The sequence below is a fragment of the Trachemys scripta genome, chromosome 12 (assembly GCF_013100865.1).
Source record: "Trachemys scripta elegans isolate TJP31775 chromosome 12, CAS_Tse_1.0, whole genome shotgun sequence".
Lineage (NCBI taxonomy): Eukaryota > Metazoa > Chordata > Testudines > Emydidae > Trachemys > Trachemys scripta.
Window position 1 is genome coordinate 43,812,507 of NC_048309.1, and position 17,517 is coordinate 43,830,023.

The 17,517-nt window shown below is 51.9% G+C and overlaps 2 protein-coding genes across 2 annotated transcripts; one reads left to right on the plus strand and one right to left on the minus strand.

The window, feature by feature from the left end:
* Positions 1–9,847: 9,847 nt before the first annotated feature.
* Positions 9,848–15,044, minus strand: LOC117886292 (mast cell protease 1A-like). Its single transcript, XM_034787975.1, has 5 exons — positions 13,976–15,044; positions 13,527–13,674; positions 11,976–12,111; positions 10,312–10,572; positions 9,848–10,168 (listed from the first exon to the last, which is right to left on the minus strand). Exons 1-5 carry the CDS (start codon positions 14,064–14,066, stop codon positions 10,025–10,027), a joined length of 780 nt encoding a protein of 259 aa, XP_034643866.1. The 5' UTR covers positions 14,067–15,044; the 3' UTR covers positions 9,848–10,024.
* A 392-nt stretch (positions 15,045–15,436) lies between these two features.
* On the plus strand, positions 15,437–17,517 carry EMC4 (ER membrane protein complex subunit 4). Its single transcript, XM_034787303.1, has 6 exons — positions 15,437–15,592; positions 15,898–15,983; positions 16,384–16,498; positions 16,648–16,801; positions 17,107–17,267; positions 17,387–17,517. The coding sequence occupies exons 2-6, from the start codon at positions 15,904–15,906 to the stop codon at positions 17,420–17,422; spliced, it is 546 nt and encodes a 181-aa protein (XP_034643194.1). The 5' UTR covers positions 15,437–15,592; positions 15,898–15,903; the 3' UTR covers positions 17,423–17,517.

A 17,517-nucleotide genomic window follows, 5' to 3' on the forward strand; every position in this document is an offset into this window, starting at 1 on the left:
TTTTGGTACCTGTATTTTTCCACAAACTGGGCTGGGAATTCAGGAGACTATATAAGGTGGGAAGTGACATCATGATTTCTCTTCACTCCTGCACAACTTAACACCTGAAAGAAGCTCTGAAAGACAAAGGACCTGGAACAGGGGAGGGGAACCCAGGCTGCAAAGCAATTGCAGTCTGTGCCTTAAGAATCTGCAAGTCTGCTTGTATCATCAGTCAGGATGAGAAATTGCTAATTCAAATCCTGTCTATCTAGTATCTTAGGCTCGGTTTGCATTTTTGTTTATTTACTAGGTAATCTGTTTGATCTGTTTGCTATCCCTTATAATCACTTAAAATCTATCTTTCTATAGTTAATACACTTTTTTATATTTTATCTTAACCAGTGTGTTTTGAGTGAAGTGTCTGGGAAAATCTCTGCTTGGTTAACATAGGCTTGTTGTGCATATCTTCCCCACGTGAAGGGGAAAGCAAACTATATTAGTGAGCTTGCATTATACATATCACTGTGCAGTGCAAGATGGTATAATATTGGGTTTATACTCCAGCAAGGGTGCAAGGCTGGGGAGCTAAGAAGTTGGCTGGTGTCTTCTGTCTGTCTTTGAGTGACTTGTGTAGAGCACTCTGGTAGCTCTGGGTATGTGGCGCCACCTGCTGTCATGTGGGGTGATCATAGAATCATAGAACCATGGAAGAGATCTCAGGAGGTCATCTAGTCCAACCCCCTGTTCAAAGCAGGACCAACCCCAACTACAGGACCTGGAGAGGCTGGCTGAATCACCAGCAGAGTAGTGTGAGAGAGGCCTGTCCAGATGGGAGGTTAGGGAGCACAGCTATTCCCAGATCACACCCCAGGGGTGACATCCCCCATCTATGCTAGCATCATTTCCCACAGACCCCTTGATGAAGGTGGGAAAATAAAGTGTCTGATTCTCAACTCGCCCTGAGCCAGCCAGTCCCCACACCATGTAGAGATGAAAGAGATTAAACCTGGTTCTGACATTGCATGGTTGGGGGGAATTATAGAGATATTGATAGAGGCATGTGTGTGCATGTGTGACGTTACACCCCATATTCTTTTAGAAATATGCTTATGATATGAATATGACATAACTAAGATATATTTTATGCAAGATGAGTCTTTTGAGATATCATTGGAAAGATTATGATTTACTGAATGTGATTATCCAATTTGTATGCATATATCATTGTGTATCTGGAGTTAGGAATATTGACTATGTAACAATTACAACAGTGTTTTCACTTGGGAATGCCCACCAGACAGTAGGCAAACAGCCTGGATGGGCCACTAAGGAAAACAATAGAACTTTGAAAATGCTAATCTCACTCCTTCTTGAGAAGTTTCCTGGGATGCTGCTTTGACACTGCAGGGACAGGTGATTAGGTCACCTGGTACTGGACACCATCTTGACTTGCTGGTACTTTTCCACTGAAGGAGGGGGGAATAAAACAGGGAAACAAAAGATTCCAGCCATATGTAAATCCTATTTAAGGCTGGAGAGTGAGTTAATCAAGGTGGCCAGTTCTTCACTGAATCCCTGCCCAGGATGACTGCTGGAAATACCTAGGACTGATCTGGGGAAGAAGGGCTGGGACCCAGGCTGAGACAGGGGTCTGGCCTCTGAACAGAAATACCTGGGACTTTAAGATGTAAGCAAAAGCAGTTTGTCTTCAAGGAACTCTGCAACCTGCCTAAACCAACATTTAGGGTGAGAAATTATTATTTGTAACCAGCTTCATTAGTGTCTTCAGCGTAGTTTGCATGTTTGTTTATTTTGCTCAGTAATCTACTTTGATCTGTTTGCTATCCCTATAATCATTTAAAATCTGTCCTTTGTAGTTAATAAACTTGTTTTTATTTTCTATAAACCAGTTTGTGCAATTAATATCGGGGGGGGGGGGGGGAAAAAAAGTGGTTATCTCCCTCTACATTGATGGAGGGGGCGATTTTTATGAGCTTGCATTGTACAGATCTCTATACATTGCAAGACAATATAATTTTGGGTTTACACCCCAAAGGAGGTGTGAACGTTAGTGCTGGGCAAATCCCTGAGCTGAATCCTCCCACTCAGAGCTGATTTCAGTCTCTGTGTCTGCAGCTAGGTGTGGCCCTACCTGTGTGTGTGCTAGAGAAGGTTTGAGGGCCTGGCAGAGCAAGGATAGGGTGAGGAAGCCCAGGTTGGTGGAAAGGGTGGGCTCAGTGGGACCCCAATATATCAGGTGTCATCCCAAAGGTGGGGGGGAGCAACCTGTCACAATGGGGATAGGTGGACTGGGGTGTGGAGAGACAGATATGGATGTTGATGCATAGGTGGATGGGGATGGGGATAGATAGATGGATGGGGAAGGGGATAGACAGATGGAGGGGACAGGTAGATAGATGGGGATGGATAGATAAATGGGTAAGGATAGATGGATGGGGATGGATAGGTATAGATAGATAGATTAGATTAGGTAGGGATGGATGCATGGGGATGGGGATAGATAGATGGATGGGGATTGGCAGTACTGAGTTTACCATGGCACCACTGGTGCCTTGGCACTGGGCCCAGGCTCCAAGGGGGCCCCGGCCCGGCCCGCTCTGCTTGGGCTGCAGCCCAAGGCCCCGGCAGCTCTTCTTCACCCCCGCCTCTGTCCCGTCCCCAACGGCAGCCAAGCTCCCCCCTCCCCTGCCTCTTCTCCGCTTCCTCCCGCAGCGTGCTGCATTCCTGCTCCTCCCCCACCCTCCCAGCGGTTCCCCCACCACTTAACAGCTGTTTGCTGGCGCTCCGGGAGGGAGAGGGAGGAGCAGCATCGCAGCGCACTCGGGTGAGGAAGCAGAGAAGAGGTGGGGGCCTTGGGGCAGGGGGTGGAATTGGGGCAGAGCGGAGCAAAGGTGGGGCCCCCGCACTCCCCCTACACATACCCCCGCCCCGCCGTGAGCCACTCAGGGCAGGGGCCAGGCTGGAGGGCTGGGAGCACCCCACAACCCCAGCCCACACCTCCAGCCCCCTGCCCTCACTCCTGCACCCCCCACACATCCCCAGCCCTCCCATACCCGATGCCCTGACTCCTGCACCACCCCACCCCAACCCTGAGCACCAAACAGGAGCTCTTGCACCCTCCCCCCACACACGTTCCCACCTGCACCCCTTGCACCAAAAAGGAGCTGCTCCAGGTAAGCGCTCCACACCCCAGCCTCCTGCCCCATCCCTGAGCCCCCTCCCGCACCCTATCTGCCTCCCAGACCCTGCACCCCCAGCCCTGTCTCGTGCACCCTGTCACACACTCCCAGCCCCCTGCCCTCCCTGATTCGTGCACCACCACCCCCCACATTCCCACCTGCACCCCTCGCAACAAATGGGAGCTGCCCCAGGTAAGTGCTCCACACCCCAACCTCCTGCCCCAGCCCTGAGCCCCCTCCCACACCCTAAGTCCTGGCCAGACCCTGCACCCCAACGTTTTTTTACATTTTTTTTATAAAGCGCTCTTATCCACAGCGCTTTACAACAGTTAGCTAACAGTACAAACAATATTTGGAAAGATCATTAAGTGGTCTGCTGAGACCCCCAGCGATTTTCAAGTGGTCTGTGGAAAAATAAGTTAGACTACAAAAACAATCAAGGTGCCTCACTTTCTTTTCATTGTCTTGTTATTACTTATTGGAGGAGGATGAAGAAAAAAAGAATGAGGAATGGGGGCGGGGGGATAAGAGAGAATGTTCTTTTTCTTGGCTGGGTCCCAAGGAGGGGCCCCAAAAATGAAGCTGAGCACCGGGCCCCGCTAACTCTAAATCTGCAACTGGGGTTGACCCCTCCCCCACAGCTCCCCACGCCGCAGCCAGGGGCTGACCCCCACCTCCCCGAGCTCCGCATGCTGTTGTCAGGACAGGGGCTGACTCCTCCCTCGCCCCAACTCCCCACACCGCTGCCAGGGGATCCTGCACAGCAGGCTGGATACTGCATGGCTGGGACCCTACACAGTTGGCTGGATGCTGCCCAGTGGGTCCCTGCACAGCTGGATGGATGATGCACAGCTGGATGGAAAAGATCCCAGTGGACACATGTCTAGCAGGATCCAGGGCTGCTCTGGGTGCTGGCTCACAGCTGTGCACATCTGGGCCCATCATCACGCAGCTCCCTGCCCGTGTCTCTGATGGGGGCCTTGGGTGACAGTGACAGAGCTCGGTGGCGGTTGGGAATGTGGCCCTTTGATCTTTCTCAGGGTGGCCCAGCCGTGAACAGGGTGGGGGTGGGCAGAGCAGCCGTGAGCTCTGATCAGAGCGACTGTGGCGGGAGGGTTTCTGAGAAGCCCCCCAGTGAGTCTGTGACCACGCGAACGGGATGTGGTAGCCTGTATGATGCCGCACAGCTGGGAGCTACAACTCTGCAGCACCAGAGGGGAAATGACACAGCATAGATAGGGATAGAACCCAGGAGTCCTGCCTCCCATCCCCCTCCCCCCAGCTCTAACCCACTAGACCCCACTCCACTCTGAGAGCTAGGATAGAATCCTATCCCCACCCCCTCCTTTAACCACTAGACCCCACTCCCCTCCCAGAACCAGGGATAGAACCCAGGAGTCCTGGCTCCCAGTGCCCTGTGACCCAGAGGCCCATGATGCCAATCAGCAAAGTGTTTACTGTCCTTCAGAAGCCAGTCCTGTCTCAGACCTGACAAACTCACTACACTTCAGATACTGCTTCCTGGTATTTAGCCCTGAAGAGCAGTGTGTGAGGACTCTACTGAAAGCTGGTAACTTGTCAAGCTTCATCTTCGCTGCGAGCCGTGCGTACAGGTACTAGTTCAGGGATAATGTCTCTATCCCGGCACCTACGGCTAATGGGCTTGGAGTGACCGTCCATGGGATCTCGTGGCCTGGGATGGCCTGTTCACACCGGAGGGAGCTGTCAGCCCTCCCTGGCTAGCTGGTGATGGACTACACAGTGTGATGCTGGCAGACCCAGGCAGCTGGCATTAGCTATGAATTAACAAACTGGTCGCTGGAGAACAGACTGTTCACCTGTGTGTTAGTTTCGCTCAAAAGAGGGACGAGACTTACAAGAACATATTTAGAGTTTACAGTCTATGAAATGCTTGTACATTGCTGCCTGCATCAATCTCACGTGCCATGTCTGTGTTCCAGGCTATAGGGAAACAGGAACATTTTGCTTTATAACATTGAAAGTGTTTGCTCTGAACTTGGGAACCCAGACATGGGAATCGTCCGTCCCACTTCCAGCATCCATCCAGACGAACTATCAAAATCAGATGGGCCATCCCAGACCATTACAATACAAAAACTGGTTAATAGCCCTCCGGCTGCTGGGAAATGTGATGTGCAAGGAAGTGCTGTGGGCTTGGAAGCTGAATGATGTAAATAAAAGGAAGCCACAAGGTGATTTTCTGTCTTTTGGGCTGTTTGACGTCTGAGTGGGCTACAGCCACCAAACTGGCACCAGAACTCCCCAGGGGCTGCCCTGAGAGACACTTTGAACTGACAAACCACTACAGCTCGGGCATTCTTCGGATTTAGATGGTAACTCATCGGGGTGTATGTTTGCCTGTTTTAATCTGGAAATAACTGTTATTCCTTTTTCCTAATTCATAAACCTTTAGATAATTCATTAAGAACATAAGAATGGCCAGACTGGGTCAGACCAAAGGTCCATCTAGCCCAGTATCCTGTCTTCGGACAGTGGCCAATGCCAGGTGCCAGGGAATGAACCGAACAGGTAATCATCAAGTGATCCATCCCCTGTCACCCATTCCCAGCTTCTGGCAAACAGAGGCTAGGGACACCATTCCTGCCCATCCTAGGTAATAGCCATTGATGGATCTATCCTCCATGAATTTATCTAGTTCTTTTTTGAACCCTGTTATAGTCTTGGCCTTCACAACGTCCTCTGGCAAAGAGTTCCACAGGTTGACTGTACGCTGTGTGAAGAGATACTTCCTTTTGCTTGTTTTAAACCTGCTGCCTACTAATTTCATTTGGTGACTCCTAGTTCTTGTGTTATGAGAAGGAGTAAATAACATTTCCTTATTTATTTTCTCCACACCAGTCATGCTTTTATAGACCTCTATCCTATCCCCCTTAATCGTCTCTTTTCCAAGCTGAAAAGTCTCAGTTTTATTAATCTCTCCTCATATGGAAGCTGTTCCATACCCCTCATCATTTTTGTTGCCCTTTTCTGAACCTTTTCCAATTCCAGTATATCTTTTTTTGAGATGGGGCAACCACATCTGCACACAGTATTCAAGATGTGGGTGTACCATGGATTACAGGATTGGCTACAGGCGTTGTCTTTGGTGTAAGATCTAGGTACCAACTGATCCGGAGTAAGGCTATGTCTCCAATACCACTTTTGTCAGTATAACTTATGTCGCTCAGGGGTGTGAAAAAAACACATCCCGACGTGACACAAGTTACACCGACAGAAGCGCTGGTGTGCACAGCGCTATGTCGACAGGAGAGCTTCTTCTGCCAACATAGATACCACTGCTTGTTGGGTGTGGTTTAATTATGTCAATGGGAGAGCTGTCTCCCGTCAGCATGGAGCGGCTACACGAGCGATCTTACAGAGGTGCAGCTGCGTCGGTACAGCCGCGTCGCTATAAGCTCGTTAGTGTAGACACAGCCTAAGTGACTGGTCTCTAGGGACAGGGAGCATCCTGAATGTGGGGTGAGTTTTGGTGCCATGACCACTTATCACTAAGTCCAGTTTGTCTAGGTGGATAGACCAGAGTGTAGGGGACTGTCCGTGGCTCCGTGGTATGGGCATGGTGAAATCTAATCACTGAACACATCACCAGTCTGGGCATGTGCCTCTTTCAGCCAGTCTGCCCTGAGGTTGGCAACCCTGGTCATGTGCCACTCCTGGCAGCGAGCCTCAAGGCCCCCTTGTGTTCCCTCGCCTCATCCCAGAACAGTCCACGAGAACCCGTCAAAGCCAGACACGAACAACCGAACCCACATGGAGGCAGAGATGGCCATAGTAACCGGCCAGTGCTCACCCCGACTGCCATGAGAGACAGCCGGCAAAATCAGCATAATGCAGGGCAGAAGACGACCCTCTGCAGCCTCTCCCAGAGGAGACGTCTTGGGGCGCGGAGGAATTTCAGGAAGGCCCGGATCCTGGGGTGTCAGCCAGCTCTGCAACAGGCTGAATTCTGGGAGGGGAAACCTGTTGGTTAGCCAGACACTGGAACTATTAGCGAGCGTCGGCCCTAGCTGGCAGCATCTGAGTTTGGTTGCTCCTGTACCCATCAGTATCTGGCGCTCTCTCTTGTTTCCACGGGAAGCGCAATACACACTCTCTTGGTTTTGTTCACCGTGCGCACGAGGGCTGGGTGTGACACCGTCACAGTGGGTAAAGGGAAAACAGGGATACGCTGCTCCCTTGAGGGCTGAGGATCTGGGATTTCTGTGAGTAGCCAGCGTCAGGGGTTGGGTGTCACAGGGGAGCGGTTCCAGGGGACTCGGGGGCAGCTGCTGTTAACCTGGAGGCCAGGGGTAACAAGGTCACTCACAGTCCTGGTTACCCCAAGAATCATCCCACACAACTCCCCTCCCAGAGCCAGGGATAGAACCCAGGAGTCCAGCCTCCCAGCTCCCCTTGCTCTAAACCACTAGACACGGAAGACACCACTCACCTCCCAGAGCCCTAAGACAGAGGCAGTAATCACTGCAGATTAGAAACCATGTCACAGGGTTTAAAAGGCCCCATGTCCAATTCCCCAGCCCCCACTGAACCAGCCAGTCCCCTGCTGTGGGGCTAGATCAGAGTCAGCACCCCCAAAAGGGGAAAGGCCCCACATCCAATTTCCCACCCCGTGATCCAGCCAGTCCCCCTCCCTAGGGCCTTTCTGCACTACAATCAGGGTCCGTGGAATTGTCGTCTGCTCTGCCAGGGCTGGACAGGGCGGTTCGGTGGGAAGAGAGGAGAAGAGTTTTCATAGCAGACCCATGAGGAAATCCTACACCAGCGCCTCATACAATCTCTACTGAAATTAATGGACTCCCCTCTCCTGGGACCAATGGACCCCCTCCCCACTTCCCCAAAGAAGGAGAGAAACTAACCCTAGAGGAGCAGGCGGGATGAGAAAGCCTTTCCTGAGCTGCAGGCCACTAGCAGAACATGCGGGGTTTGTCTCCCTCTACTGGCCAGTCCACGTAACAGGATAAGAGTCTACTATAGCTAGTGGAGCTCTTCCTTTAGACTTCCCTTCGAGCTAGGAAGATTATCCTAATGTCTAACTTCAATCTCCCTTGCTGCCGATTAACCTATCACTTCTTGTTCTGCCTTCACTGGACATGGAGAACCATTGATCCGCATCCCCTTTAGAACAGCCCTTCACATACTGGACGACTGTTCTCAGGTCCCTCCTCAGTCTTCTTTTCTCAAGACCCAACATGCTCAGTTTTTTTCACCTCTCTTCCTAGGGCAGGTTTTCAAAACCTTTTCCAGACTCATTGCTTTAACACCAGGTTCAAACTCCCCCAAACCAAGAGGCAGGAGGCGTCATTAGGAACCAGACAATTGTTTGGTAGTTTGCCTGTTGTTGTAGCCGTGTCGGTCCCAGGATATTAGAGACAAGGTGGGGGAGGGGATAGCTTTTATTCACATCTGTTCGGGAAAGGGACCGGCTTTGACTTGTGTTTAGCTTGGACATGCTGGAGAACTTTTCCCAGATCGGAAGAAGAGATCTATGTTGAAAGCTTGACTCTCTCAACAGCAGAAGTTGGTCCAATAAAAGCTATTCCCTCACCCACCTTGTCTCTAATTATTTTTTGGACAAATCTTTGATTAAATTTTAATATTTTTCCTTATTTTTTTTATCCATCTCACAACTGTTTTTGGCAGGAATTTCACTGACCACATGGGCACTAAATTGCAACCACATTTCCTCCTTGCTTTTCTACCAGCCCTGAAGCCGATCGGACTGTTTTAAAAATCCAGCCTGATTCTCCCCACCCAGTGCGTGTGTGAGCCAGCCCATTCACACACACAGACACTAAAATATTTTGAGTAATTTTTCCAGCAAAAAATGCTACGAGCTTTAGAAAATGTTCAGGTTTTTCTAATTTTTTTGTTATTTTGACAAGAGTTGGGATTGTTCTCTGGAAAATTCAGTGTCATACATGTTGTGATCAACTACAAAACTGGATGATTGTTTTTCAAATTTCGTAATTCTGATGCAAATATTTGGACATATGTTGCTTTAAAAACACAAAGAGGAGGGGTTTGGGGATAACGCTTTCATGATATTGTCTCCCCATCTTTCAACCAACTCTAAATTGGTTGAAAATTGGCAGTGTGTAGGGGAGAGTATTGGGGAAATGTCATCGAAGAAGATTCAGTGGGAGTTTTTCTGATCTGGATGAAATTCTTTGTTGGAGTTTAAATTTTACTCCCCCCATGCCCCAAAAAAGGAACAAAACTTCCATGACATTTTCCCCCTTAATTTTCGGTCAAGTCGAGCAGTTTGTAGAATGGATCAGAAATTTCCCATCCACCTTTTTGACCAAAACATACATTTTCAAGGGGGTGGGGGGTTGAAAACGTTTGAGGCAATCACCAAAAAAATGAAATGAAAAAATCTTTAACCACCAGAACAAACCTCCAGGTCTGGATACCTTCAAACTCAGACTGTCAGACTTTCTAGAAGATGCTTTACAGAATCACAGAGAGACAAGGCGGTTGAGGTGGTATCTTTACTTGAATCAGCCTGTGTTATCCACCTTGTCTTTCTAATATCCTAGGACCCAGCAATTTGTCTCTAAAGCTAAAACCTCCAATGACTGATGGGGCCTGTTTAAGGTTTTAAAATAATGTGCAACAGGAAACACCAAGAAGACACTATTTATTGATTGGCTTTACCATGAGCCCATCACCATAGTAACTGGGCTCCATACATAGCTGTATGGATTTATCACTTGGGAGCTAAGTGAGGATTGTAACACTCCTTTTACAGCTGGGAAACTGAGGCAGAGAGCAAAGAAGGTGCTTGTCTAAGGTTAATCCTACAGCTTTCTCATTGTTTTCTTGATCCAGGGGACGTACGCCGAGACCCTGGTGAACACCCTGGGGGGGGACCCGTCATCTTTGCCAAAAGAGACGATGCCCTGGGCTGTCCCGTCACAGACCAGAGGGCCCCCGGAATCGCCCTGTGAAATAAACGCCAGGTGTTGAAGCTGGTTTCAGCTGTCCTTCCCATGGGTTCGTGTCCCTTGGTACAGCTCAGAGTCTCAGCATCGCCCCCTGCTCGGCCGAGCTGGGAGGACGCGTGTAGGGCAAGAGGGATATTTACCTGAAAGGATGATTTCTCGACTTCCCTGGGGTCGCCCACGCAGATCATGGAGTTGGGGACGAAACGGGGGTAGCGCGTGCACCTGTCCGCCTCTAGCACCTTCAAGTTGACCTCCTGCAGCGTGCTTGGCAGGGAAAACCCCCTGGCCCGGGTATTCCCCCAGCCCGCTACGTTGCAGATGTCTCTTGGCATCACCTCTTCACCGTCCTCGGGCAGGGGGATGAGCTGCACAGCCTTTGTCAGCTTTGCTTTGCCCTTCAGCTGCAAGGAGAGAGGGCAAGGGAAAAGGTGGCAGCAAGGTCTAGTGGAAAAAGCACTGGGATGGGAGTCAGGAGACCTGGGTTCTGCTCCTGGGCGAATCACGGCCCCGCTCTGTGCCTCAGTTTCCCTGCCAACTGTTTGTCTATTTATAGTGTGAGCTCTTTGGGGCAGAGCTGTGCCTCACTGTGTCAGTGGAGTGTCAGGCACAATGGGGCCCTAATCTCAGTCAGGGTCTGTACAGTGTCTGGCACAATGGGGCCCTGATCTTGGTCAGGGTCTGTGCAGTGCCTGGCACAGTGAGGTTCTGATCTCGTTTGGGGTCTGGGCAGCACCCGGCACAATGGGGCTCTGATTTTGATCTAAGTACCACCATAATACAAATAAATGCTGAAACCACATTTTTTGAAGGATTTTATATTGGGGGGTCAAGACTGTGTGTATGTGAGAAAGACACCGCTCCCTTCTGCAGGAGGGGATGAGATCCCTGCCTGGTATATGTCTGGAGAAGGGAATAACTGATCAATTTACAGGAGGGAAACCAATATTTCATCCCATTCAGAATTTTTCATGTTTTTTAAAAAATCAGATGCAAAATGAAAAATTTCATTTAAAAAAAATCTATTTTGAAATTTCAGAGATTCTTTCTGTCGCTTTGAACTTTTTTCTTGCAGTGAAAAGCAAACCAAGAAACAAAAAAGGACTCGAGAGTGGGAATGTGGGGGGGGGGAACCCCCACTTTCCCTACATTTTTATAATATAGAGGGAAAAGAAAACATGCCTATTGTTTTTTACTTCGTCCCAATTTTTTGCCAGTGGGGAAAAATAAATAAGGTAGAGATTTTTTTTTCTCTATCACTCCCTCTCACTTTTTTATCTTTTATCTCTAACTGAGTGTTGGAGGCAGAGGAGTAAAAACTGGTGAAAGGTGGAAAATTTCTCCAGTGTTTCAAAACATAATAATTAAAAAAAAACAGAAAACAAATTTCTTTCGTAATTTTATCATTCTGATTTTTTTTTATTTTTTTACAGGAGCAGTTAGGCAAAGCCCCCATTTTTGACTAAAAAACAAACAAACAAAAAATGTCTTGAGTAAAAATGTGAATACCCTGAATGTGGGGTCATTATTATTATGCTTTATTGAGTGTATTACGGTGGCACCTAGACCCCCACTTATGACCCATGACCCCATTGTGCCAGGTGCTGTACATTATTTATTAGATGTATTACGGTAGCGCCTGGGGCCCCAGTCACGACCCATGAGCACATTGTGCCAAGCACTGCACAAACACAGATTGAAGCGACAGTACATACCTTAAAGAGCTGACGCTCTAAGACAAGAGCCACAAGAAGGAGAGACAGACAGACAAACAGGGATGTAATAGGAGAAAATCAGTCATTGGTACCTTGAGTAACATGAGATCATTCTCCCATGTCTTCTTGTTGTATTTCGGGTGGGGGATTTTCCTTCGGACGGCCAGGCGTTGCTGGCTCCGCTCCCGCTTGGTCACATTGTGAGCTCCCAGATACACCACGATTTTTCTAGGAAGGCAGAGAGTCGTGGCTGGGAATGGGCTAGGGTTGGGCGCTCCTAGATCCCACTGGCCTCCCCTACCCAAAACCCATCCATGCTGCCCCAACCTTCTGGAGTGTTAAAATAGGAACCAGAGCCTGAGATTTTCAAAGCCACTAAAAGCAGCTGCAGTGAAACAGTTACGTACAGAGAGAGGAATTAGTGTCAGTAGGGCTCAGAATTAACATCTCCATGGAGCTGAATGAGGGTGGAGCTATTATTGTCAAGTCATGCATGAGGAGTTACCCTATGGCAGTGTGGTCTAGTGGGTAGAGTGCCGGAGGGGGACTCAGGAGACCTGGGTTCTATTCACAGGCTTGCTGGATGACCTTGGACAAGTCACTGCCCCACTTTGTGCCTCAGTTTCCCCATCTGTTGAATGGAGATTTGTACATTCCAAGACCACAGGGCATCACTGTGGTCATCTAGTCCAACCTCCTTCTCTTGGTTAAGCTAAACAAATTGAGCTCCTTGAGTCACTCACTCTAAGGCAGATTTTCCAATCCTTTAATCATTCTTGTGGGTCTTCTCTGACCCTTTTCCCATGCGTCAACATCTTTCCTGAATTGTGGGGTGCCAGAACTGGACACAGGATCCCAGCAGTGGTTGCACCAGGGCCAAATCCAGGGATAAAATAACCCCTCTACTCCTACTCGAAATTCCCCTTTTTATACATCCCCAGGATAATGATCCCAACCCCTTTTGTCAAGTGTTTTGAGATCTCCAGATGAGAAGAGCTAGATATTATAATTAACCTCACATGGGCTGAGATTTGCAAAGCTGTCAAGGGATTTTAGGTCCCCCATTTAATTTTAATGGGGATTGGCCATGCACACCTCTTAGGCACCTTTGAAAATCTCATCTTATCTCTTCGAAAAGCAAAATTCATGCAATTCCTGCAAATCAGGAAACAACAGGATCAAGCAAACTGTGCCATTTATAAAAAAAACTTAATCATCTAGCCCCAGCAGCTGCAAAGATATCTTTAAGTCCCCCACTTTATTAACACTTCCTGGTCCTCCCTAGGACTGGGAGGACAAAGAACTCTGTGGCTGAGATTTGGACCCTTCTGGTTTGGTGTAATGGGAATGAGTTGTCCAGCTCCCCTAGGTGGCTTAAAAACGCCTGCCCATGAGCTTGACTTACGCCCACAGAGACAGCCTGGAATGATAGCCTTGCCTCCATTCATCTCAGCCAGGCCGTTAACTCTGAACCCTACTGGTGACAAATTAAATATCAGCACTTAATTCCACTTTAGTGGCCACCAAGGCAGTGTAAACATTCTCACCTACCCCCACGGGCAGTAAGCCATAGCTTACCCCTCTTTGGGAATTCCCCAGGAGGCAACAACTTTGAAATTGAGGGTCAAGAAGCAGGCACTTACCCTAGGTCACAGTGCGCAGCCGTCAGCACAAAGTCCTTTTGGATCAGGAATCCTCCACACCTTTTGTGCCTATGCTTCATGCTGATGTTGAGGAAAGCCATGTAGGGTTTGGAGTGAGACCGGGCTTCCTTTCCCCCAGTGATCCACCCTGGCGGAGATATCCTCACATCAGGATAGGTTTAATGTCAGCCTCTGGGCAGGTTAGCTTGACTCACGAACAACGCACACCTCTGTGTCCATGTGGACACAGGCCCTGCATCTCCCCCTGTGGCTAAGCAACTTTAGCAATGGCACCAACTTGGGCCCAGCCTTCTCCAATCCATGGCATCCCACCTGGGTCCTAGGGTGAGCACAACGCCCAAGGCGGAAGTGTCTGACTCTGGGGAGGAGCCAGGATGTGCTAACAGCCACAACAGCACTGAACGGGTCCCGATTCCCCCCGTACTCACCAGCCAGAGCCCCAGGAGGCAGGAAAAAAGCCATGGGGAGCAGGAGAAGAAACTGCATTATCAGAGCCATCTGGGGAAGGGGATGGTGCATCTGCCTCAGTCCTAGGTGATTTATAGACCCAGCAGGAAACCTGCAGGTCACGTATACGCACTCATCTGAGTAGCAGGTTCAGACTCTGTTCAACCACAGCTGACCTCACAGGCTGTGGGGAAAGACAGGCCGTGCGTCAGCCCAGCAACTGGGTGCCTGCACAGCTGGACGGATGATGGACAGAGAAGACCCCGGTGTGGGGATGCGTCCTGCAGGATCCAGGGTTGCTCCGGGTGCTGGCTCACAGCTGGGCACATCTGGGGCTCTTACTCATCTGGGCCCATCATCGCTCAGCTCCCTGCCCGTGTCTCTGTGCTGGGGGCCGTGTGTGACAGCAACTGCTCTGGGTGGTGGGTGGGAACATGGTCTTTTGATCTTTCTCAGGGTGGCCCAGCTGTGAGCAGGGTGGGAAGACAAACCATGGGCCCCGATCACAGCAACTGCGGCAGGAGGGTTTCTGAGAAGCCCGCCGGTGAATCTGTGACCACACGAAGGGGATGTGGCAGCCTCTGTGACACCCTATAGCTGGGAGCTATGACTGTGCAGCAACAGAGGAGAAATGACACAGCAGAGCCAGGCATAGAACCCAGGAGTCCTGGCTCCCAGATCTCCCCCTCCTCCCCCCCCCCCGCTCTAACCACTAGACGTACTACCATCCCAGAGCCAGGAGAGAACCCAGGAGTCCTGACTCCCAGGCGTCCCTGCTCCAACCACTAGACCCCACCCCCCTCCCAGTGCTCCCTGCTGTCGGGAGGGGATGCCTGGTGTTATGTGGAGCTGGACCAGGGGGCACAGATGCACCCATCCCCCGATCCCTTCCCTTTGCCTCCCCTTGTGCAGGGGATCATGGTGGTGTCTCTGCTCTGAAAGGTCCATATTGTCATGGGTGGGGTTGGGTGGGAGAATTATAGACACTACATGGACAGCCTCATGCCCCCGTCCCCCATACACACAGCCCGAGAACCTGCCCAGGCCCCCAGATGTCTTCAGTGGCCCTCACACCCCCTTAATGCCCTCACCATCCCGCCCTCCTCTGTGACTCTCCCCGCACGCCCCATTAACTCCTGCCAGCCTCCCCGTCAACCCCCTCACATTCCCACCCAATGCCCTGAAAATCCTCCATACGCCCCTTTAATCCCCCAACCTCCCCTTTAATTCTCTAAGCATTCCCCTTTAATTCCCACACTACTCCCCTTTAACACCAACCTCCCCTTTAATTCTCTGAGCATTCCCCTTTAATTCCCACACTACTCCCCTTTAACACCAACCTCCCCTTTAATTCCCCCCCCCGAATTCCTCTTTAGCTCCCCCAACCTCCCCTTTATTTCCCCAACCTCCCCTTTAAGGCCCGCGGGCTGGGGCCGGAGCGGTTCTAAGTTCCCCAGCCTCACTCTGGCCAGGCAGCCCCACCCCGGGGGAGGAGGAGCGGCCTCTGCCCCGGCGACAGGAAGTGACGTACAGCACAGAGGCGGAAGTCGCTTTCTGTGATCGGAAATTAGCTGTTTCCAAGGGGGGCGTCGGGCTGGGTGAGAGTGTCCGGGGGTCAGGACGCCTGGGTTCCCTGCTGGGGGGGGGGGGGCAGGGTACCTGGGTTTTGGGGGGGGGGGGGCAGGACGCCTGGGTTCCCGGGGGGAGGATGTCTGGGCTCCGGGGGGGGCGGGCAGGACGCCTGGGTTCCCGGGGGGAGGATGTCTGGGCTCCGGGGGGGGCGGGCAGGACGCCTGGGTTCCCGGGGGGAGGATGTCTGGGCTCCGGGGGGGGGGGGGGGGCGGGGCCGGGCAGGACGCCTGGGCTCCCTGCGACTCGGTCTCTGTCTCTCCCCTGGCTGCAGGCGGAGATGGGGACCCCCTTGGTGGCCAGTCGGGGCCGGCGCTTCAAGTGGGCCATCGAGCTGGGCGGCCCGGGCAGCGGGGGCAGGTGAGGTGCCGGGGGCTTGTTACGGGGGGCGGGACGGGGTGTGGGGCCAGGCGGCTGGCAGCGGGGTCCTGCCCTCGGAGAGGGGGTGGCCGGTCGAGGGTCTGCCCGGGGACCCCCAGATCAGACTCCAGGAGCTTGAAAATCCGGGGGATCCAGAGGCTGGGATCCCCTCACAGCCTGCAAGGGGCTGGCCAGGCACGGGGGGCTCGCGAGAAAATAGGACCATATAGCCCCCCCCCCAAAAAAAAAACACAGTTTATTAATGGCTACATCTCCAAGCCAAGCGAGTTGTCCCCCTCCAGCGTTGTGTGGCTGTTCCCCAGTTGCCCCACCCCAGAGCTGGCTGTATTCCCCTAGGTACACAAAGCTCCTGCCGCCTCCTCCTCCTCTCTCCCCCCAGGGGCCGCAGCGACCGGGGCAGTGGCCAAGGCGAATCCCTCTATCCCGTGGGCTACTCAGACAAGCAGGTCCCTGACACCAGCGTCCAGGAGACTGACCGTATCCTGGTGGAGAAGGTACTGTGGGGGCCAAGAGCAAGGGGATGGGAACCCCCGGGACACCTGGGTTCTCTCCAAGGGGATGGAGTGGAGGGCTCAGAGCAGAGTGCTGGGGGGGGGGGCACACACGCAAGGCCCCTCTGACACATGTTCTTCCCCCCCCCCAGCGGTGCTGGGATGTGGCGCTGGGGCCACTGAAGCAGATCCCCATGAACCTCTTCATCATGTACATGGCTGGGAACACCATCTCCATCTTCCCCACAATGATGGTGTGCATGATGGCTTGGCGCCCCCTGCAGGCCCTCATGGCCATCTCTGCTAGTGAGTATCCCCTGTCTCCTCTCACCATTTCCTCCCAGCACCCCCTTCTGGCCCTCTCTGCAAGTGAGTATCCCTCACATTGCGCCCACCGCCTGCCTACCTCTGGCCCCCCCTATGGCTATTTCAACCAGTGAGTATCAACCCCTCACCATTCCCCCAATCCGGGCCGGTTAGTGACTCCATGCAGTCTCAGCTTTTCTCCCCCAACCCCACCCTGCTCCAGATTCCTGGCTGGGCTGGTGGCTGGAGCCCCCCTACAACCCTGGCTCTTGCCCCCAAGTCTGACTGTCCTCTCCCACCCCCAGCCTTCAAGCTGCTGGAGAGCTCCAGCCAGAAGTTCCTGCAGGGGCTCGTGTATCTGATCGGGAACCTGCTGGGGCTGGCGCTGGCTGTCTACAAGTGCCAGTCCATGGGGCTGCTGCCCACCCATGCCTCCGACTGGCTGGCCTTCATCGAACCCCCTGAGGTGAGGGGGCTTAGCTCCTGGGTACAGTATAGAGGTTTTTGGGCAGCAGGGGGGGCATGTAGGAAGATGGGGTAGGGGCTAGCAGGGCTGTGCTGACCCCCTCTCCCCTCTCATTGCAGCGGATGGAGTACACCGGCGGGGGACTGCTGCTGTGACCAACACCCCTTGCCCCTGGAGTGATTGCAGGTTTTCCAGGAGGACCGGGAGTCTCTACAGCTCCTGTTGGGCTTTGAGCCGCACCACCCTCTTC

Excerpts from the sequence above, each read along its gene's own strand:
- LOC117886292 (XM_034787975.1), bottom strand. The coding sequence starts at position 14,066 with ATGCACCATCCCCTTCCCCAGATGGCTCTGATAATGCAGTTTCTTCTC. Across the intron at positions 12,112-13,526 it reads GCTGCGCACTGTGACCTAGG|AAAAATCGTGGTGTATCTGG; the intron begins GTAAGTGCCTGC and ends CTGCCTTCCTAG. Across the intron at positions 10,169-10,311 it reads TCGAGAAATCATCCTTTCAG|GGCGATTCCGGGGGCCCTCT; the intron begins GTAAATATCCCT and ends TTTATTTCACAG.
- EMC4 (XM_034787303.1), top strand. The coding sequence starts at position 15,904 with ATGGGGACCCCCTTGGTGGCCAGTCGGGGCCGGCGCTTCAAGTGGGCC. Across the intron at positions 15,984-16,383 it reads GGCCCGGGCAGCGGGGGCAG|GGGCCGCAGCGACCGGGGCA; the intron begins GTGAGGTGCCGG and ends CTCTCCCCCCAG. Across the intron at positions 17,268-17,386 it reads CCTTCATCGAACCCCCTGAG|CGGATGGAGTACACCGGCGG; the intron begins GTGAGGGGGCTT and ends CTCTCATTGCAG.